This window comes from Triticum urartu, chromosome 4A, assembly GCF_056163025.1.
Source record: "Triticum urartu cultivar PI428250 chromosome 4A, HENAU_Tu73, whole genome shotgun sequence".
NCBI lineage: Eukaryota > Viridiplantae > Streptophyta > Magnoliopsida > Poales > Poaceae > Triticum > Triticum urartu.
In genome coordinates, this window is record NC_141876.1 from 458695638 (window position 1) to 458701962 (window position 6325).

General features: G+C 44.3%; 1 protein-coding gene across 1 annotated transcript; it reads left to right on the plus strand.

Moving 5' to 3' along the window:
- The first annotated feature begins 635 nt into the window (after positions 1-635).
- LOC125552051 (protein unc-13 homolog) lies at positions 636-6194 on the plus strand. Its single transcript, XM_048715511.2, has 5 exons — positions 636-1229; positions 2611-3474; positions 3781-4224; positions 4637-4826; positions 4908-6194. The coding sequence occupies exons 1-5, from the start codon at positions 654-656 to the stop codon at positions 5840-5842; spliced, it is 3009 nt and encodes a 1002-aa protein (XP_048571468.2). The 5' UTR covers positions 636-653; the 3' UTR covers positions 5843-6194.
- The last annotated feature ends 131 nt before the right edge of the window (positions 6195-6325 follow it).

The window sequence follows — 6325 nt, forward strand, 5'->3', positions numbered from 1 at the left end:
TGCATACACGACCTTGCAGGCGAACACATCCGGGCCTGGGTCCTACATATGCGACCTTGCAGGCGAACATCGTCATCGGCTCCTCCGACGACTCTATCGTGTCGACGAACGACGGAGCGGAGGGAGGAGATGATGATCGGGACGTAAGGAGCAGGAGAGGACATGCTTTCACACGGGAGGAGGGGCGTGATTGTGCGAATGCGCAGGCTCCACTAGTCGATTTGGGTGGGTCCATGTTATCGAAATTTGTTGTGGCGGATGTTGAAACTCCGTGAAATCTCCTATGAGTTGATTTCAGTTTGTGGGATTTCTGGACCAGTTCATACATTTTTTGTGACCAACATTAGATGGGTAAGAATGCGTGAACCGTTCAATCCAGACATTTGCGAGAGGTTTGGTCCGCACTAGAGTTGCCCCGACGGCTCTAAGATGGGGCGTTGCTGGAGTTGCTCACAGGTAACTTTGTTTAATTCTACCCGCAAAAAAAAATTTGTTTAATTCTCCCCCGCAAAAAAAGGAAAAGAAACTTTGTCTAATTCTAAGGGAAAATAAAAGTAGATTTGTGGTTGTGGGTAATACGGTGGTTTGTTGCAAACGAGACGTTTCACTCAAACACAACACACCCCAACCAACCCCAAAACCGATCAGCAGCTATGACAATAAACAAAGAAGAAAAAAAAGCCGAAAGCATGGGCAGCATGGCGCGCCTCCTCCCCGACTCCCGCTCCGCCTCCGCCTCCGCCTCCTGGACCTCTTCCCTCTCGAGCGACCTCGCAACTGCCGCCGCCACCGCTGCCACCGCAACCTCCTCCTCCGCGATGCCGCTCGCGGCCCCATTCCCCGGACTCGGCGTGCCGCTCTCCGACGCCGACCTCCGCACCACCGCCTACGAGGTCCTCGTCGCCGCCTCCCGCGCCACCGGCGGCAGGCCCCTCATCTACATCCCCCAGTCCGCCCCCTCCTCCGCCAGCGCCCGTTCCACCTCCTCCACATCCACCTCGACCTCCTCCTCGTCGTCGTCCTCCGGCCTGCAGCGTTCGCGGACGTCGACGGCGGCCAGCAAGGTGAAGAGGTCGCTCGGGCTCAGCCCCTCGGCGTCATCTAAGGCCGGGACGGAGGCGCCGCGGAGGCCAGAGACGGTGATGGAGCTGGTGCGGGTCAATTTACGTGTCACGGAGCAGGCCGACTCGAGGATCCGCCGCGGGCTTCTCCGCATCGCCGCCGGCCAGGTCGCATCTCGCTTCCTCGAAATGTGGCTTCCCTTTATTTATTTTCGATTGCTTGTCTCGCTGGTTGTTGCAGTGTCGGTGGGCTTCACAGTTGTATTAGATCTCTCGTCTGGGTTCGTGTTAGCCTGTCATTGGTGTGTGATTGGTAGGCCAAATAGTGTGATCGTTGAGCGGCCAGTGGCTTGTCTAAGTTTGGTGATCTTGAGATTGGGAAGATCATATGGAATTTACTTTCCTTGAGGTATTATATTGGTTAAGATCGCAACTGATATGTGGTGACCAGCTGCTTTTTTATAAGGTAGAGTAATTAAGTGGAAAGGAATTTGCTCGTTTTTTTTTGCTGCATGACAATTTAATACAGTGATATATTGCATGAATCATTGATGCAAGTACCTATTCCCTTCTTCATGGTCTCTGTCCTTTGGCAGCCTGTACTTTATGCTCCAATGGTTGCTTAATGATGGTGTTTTCTTGCTTTTACATGGGGCCTGACCGCCTGAGTGCAGACATAGGCTCCAATTATGACCGGTATTGGCAACGGAGAAAAATTGTCCATGTCAACCTGGTATTCGGTTCTGCATATAAGAGTTTTTTTAGATAATGTTGTGGGTGTAATATGAAATCAAACAAGCAGTGATATTCATTTTTTTTTCATCCCGTCAAGCTCTGAGTGTAAATTTGCTAATTGTGTTTCCTAAGGTGAACTGTTCAAACTTCAGTTGCGGTGTTTAGCAGTTATGGTATAAGTTATCTGATACAATCTCTGTGAACTGTCAAGAATAATTTGCCATTGGATATTTTCATGGACTTGTATCAGTCGTTCATTCTTATCACTGTCAATACTTCAGTCATTCCATGTAAGGAAAAAGATACTTCAGTTATTCACTGCTCACATAGCATTTTGGCAACAATAACCTGAATAGATTAGCAGAAACTGAGCATTGAAATCATAACCAATATATGCTCTACCTGTGAGATGTGGACCCACTGAAAAATGGAATTTAATATTTATATCCCTCTCGTTAAGATTTGTTTGGGTACCTTTGATTCTTATTTTGTTCTGATTTCAGGTCATTATTGACATGCAAAACCTGAAATGCATGTCTCCTTTTAGACATATCAGACATGAACTGTATGTTAGTTTTTTTTTTTCAAGATAGAGCTAAGTTGGTACGACATTCTTGTTTGTTCTGGACTTGTCAAGCTCTAACACTGGCAGTCATTCTATTTTAGGAAGTGAATTGCTTTGAGCACCATTAACTTGTATAGTTGAGCCACCGTCATCTATGTGAACTTATTCATGTAAAACAATAGAGATCTCTGTCATGTACAAAAATAGTTTGACCATTAAGATTAATTCCACCTTTTCTTCTTCAAGCAGCTAGGTAGACGTGCAGAATCAATGATTTTGCCCTTAGAGTTTCTGCAGCGATCTAAAGCATCAGATTTCCCTGATCCACATGAGTACGAGGCCTGGCAGTTTAGGAACTTGAAGCTTCTTGAGGCTGGTTTGCTGGTTCACCCACTTATTCCCTTGAGCAAATCAGACATTTATGCACAGACATTGCGAGAGATAATAAGTAGAGCATATGATAAGTCACTTAAAACCGAGAAGAACTTGGAATCAATGCAGGAACTATCCAGTGCGGTGAAGTCCCTTGCTGGTAGGTCCCTAGGTGGAATTTCTGATGAATGTCACTGGGCAGATGGCTTTCCATTCAATCTTCATATCTATCAAATGTTGGTAGAAGCTTGCTTTGATTGTGAGAATGGTACTGTGGTTGATGAAATTGATGAAGTGATGGGGTTATTGAAGAAGACTTGGGTTATTCTTGGGATTAATCAGATGCTTCACAATCTCTGCTTTACCTGGGCGTTGTTCAACCATTTTGCCACATCAGACCAAGTAGATATGGAGTTACTTTCTGCTGCAGAGAATCAATTAAGTGTAGTTGTAAAAGATGCAAAAACCACAGAAGATCCAGATTACTGTGACATATTGATCTCCATTTTAAGTTCCATAACGGGTTGGACAGAGAAAAGATTGCTAGCTTACCATGAAACTTTCAATGCTAGCAATATTGTTTCGATGCAAGGTATTGTCGCAATAGGAGTCTCAGCTGCGAAGATTCTTCTTGAAGATATATCTCAAAAATACCCTGGTAAAAGGAAACAAAAGACTGATGTGGTGCGTGGCAAGATTGAAACCTATATACGGTCCTCGCTCCGTACTGCTTTTGCTCAAGTAAGTTTAAACTGTGAATTGTTCTGCTGGGCTCACTTCACTCAAAGGACGAATAATGCAAGTCTCATACTCATTTATTGTTACTATCACCATTTTCTTTTATGTCACCATGAGACAATGGTTTTTAAACGTGCTACAAAATTGGACATTAAACATCACTGATCACTGTCAGCATTACTAATCTGCGTATTTATAGTTTTAGGGAGCGTTAAAAAATGCTTGATCTTAATATTGGCCTGTTGACACTCGTTCTGGTGTTCATGCCAGTAATATGCATTGATTCTGACGCTCTGTTGATTTGTGCAGAGAATGGATGAGGCAGACTCAAAGCGATCATCAAGGAATCCTGTGCCAGTTCTTGCAATCCTCGCGAAGGATATTAGTGACCTTGCTTCGAAGGAGAAAAATATCTACAGTCCAATACTGAAGAAATGGCACCCGCTTGCTTCTGGTGTTGCAGTTACAACCCTTCATTCTTGCTTTGGTAATGAGCTGAAGCAATTTATGGTTGGGCGTACAAAGTTCACACCAGACACGGCTCAAGTGCTTAACGCTGCTGACAAGTTAGAGAAGAATCTGGTTAATATTGCAGTTGAAGACTTTCTGGATAGTGATGACGGAGGCAAGTCATTGATTAGACAGATGCCACCGTATGAAGCTGAAAATGCAATTTCTGCTCTGGTCAAAGGTTGGATGAAAGAACGAGTGGACAAACTTAAAGAATGGGTTGACCAAAGTTTACAGCAGGAGGTGATCCTACTCAATGTCCCATACCGTATCTATACTTCTATAGTAGTAACCATGCAAATTCAGTTATTTAGCCTTTTACAATGTTATTCATATTTGCTATTATATCAGATTAGTCTATTTCTGCAGCTGGTCTATTTCTGCAGCTGGCTGATGCACGTTATAAACTACTAGTGTTGTACTTTAATATGGATAATAGAAGGTGCATTTTCCTATGTTGCAATTGCATATCTTTCCTGAGTGATTAGCATATTTTGATATGCAGCCATTCTCAACCATCTATTGGATAGTCGATATCATTGAATGCCAAGAGCTCTGTCACATTATTTTGCGCAATGCTGTATAGTCTGGTATCACTACAGAATAACCGTACCACTATGCCAGTATTCTTCTAATTTTGTGAATCTGCATGCAGACATGGAATCCAAAAGCTAACAGGCAGAGCTTTGCTCCTTCTTCCATGGAGATGCTAAGGATGGTTGATGAAATTTTAGATGCGTTTTTTCAGTTGCCCATATCAATGCACTCTACTTTGATTTCTGATTTAACAGCTGGACTAGATGGGATTCTACAGTATTATGTCTCGAAAGCGAAAGCTTGCCATGGTATGTCTGAGCATGAAGCTTATTTTCCCGTAAAATTATTTCAATTTACCGAGGGTGGATTCATTTAGCATTGGTGCACAGGGACCGAGAGTACTGCTACTCCACAACTGCCTCATTTAACAAGATGCGACGTTGGATCCAAATTATTCAAGAAAAAGGAAAAGCCACATGCTCTTCTGAATCGCGGATCGCAAGTTGGATCTTCTACTGGAAAGTCGGAAGGATGTGATCTTTCTGAACTCTGTGTACAAATAAATACATTCCATTACATCCGGACTGAGGTGGAGAATCTGAAGAAGAAGGCGAAAAAATGTTTGCGGAACAGTGAATTATCTCAGGATGGTATTGGCACCACTGACGGAATGAACATCAAGTTTGAGCTATCCCAGGCAAGTTGCCAAGACGGCATCCGTCAGCTGTGTGACGCAACAGCACATAAGGTGGTATTCAGTTATTTGAGTCATGTTCTCTTGGACATGCTGTATGTTGGTGGTGCTGCGTCAAACAGGGTGGAGCCTTTGTTGAGAGAACTTCACTCTACCCTTGGGGTGATATCTGGCATAATGCGTAATGAGCCGCGGGACCATCTCATAACCGCGTTGATGAAAGCTTCCTTTGATGGGTTCCTGCTGGTGCTTCTTGCTGGTGGACCTACACGTGCTTTCACCCTTCAAGACGCTCAGATCATAGAGAATGATTTCAGAGCCCTCAGAGGATTGTACTTAGCAAATGGTGATGGCCTGCCACATGAACTGGTTGACAAGGCTTCATCGGAGGTGAAGAGCGTTCTGCCACTCCTACGAACAGATACAGAATCCCTCATCCAGCGTTTCAAGCAAGTGATTACTGAACGCCAGGGATCTCCAACCAAATCTAGCTTCCCGAAACCTCCTCGTGTGCCCGCCCAGTGGAGCGCAAATGACCCGAACACTATCCTGCGAGTTTTGTGCTACCGGTATGATGAGGCGGCCACAAAGTTCCTCAAGAAAACATACAAGTTCCCGAAGAAGCTTTGATATGTGTATGCGTGCTGCCTACCGCCTATGCAAAATTGAGGTAATAAGGAAACTCTTCCAGTTCTCATGTTTGTGCTGCGTCCGCGCTGATAAGTGTGTGTGTGTGTGTGTGCGTGTGTGTGTGTGTGTGTGTGTTCATAAGACGAGTTAGTTTTGCCGATCCTGGCGTTTTTGTAGAAGTGTCAGCTTGCTTGCTTGCGGATATCTTGGAATAAAGCATATAGTGAATAAGCACAATATGATCACACAAGTGTTGGGCATAAACTGTATAGAGGAACGGATGATATGTTTTGTGCTGCGCACCTGTAATATCTGAGTTGTTTGAAATTGTTGCTGCTTGTGTGTTCTTTTATCTGCTGGCAGAAATTAACATGAGTTACTTTTTGACTCCTATGAAGGAAGGCATTCTGAAAAGTACTCCCTCCGTCCCATAATGTAAGACATTTTTTTACACTAACATCTTACATTATGGGATGGAGTAGG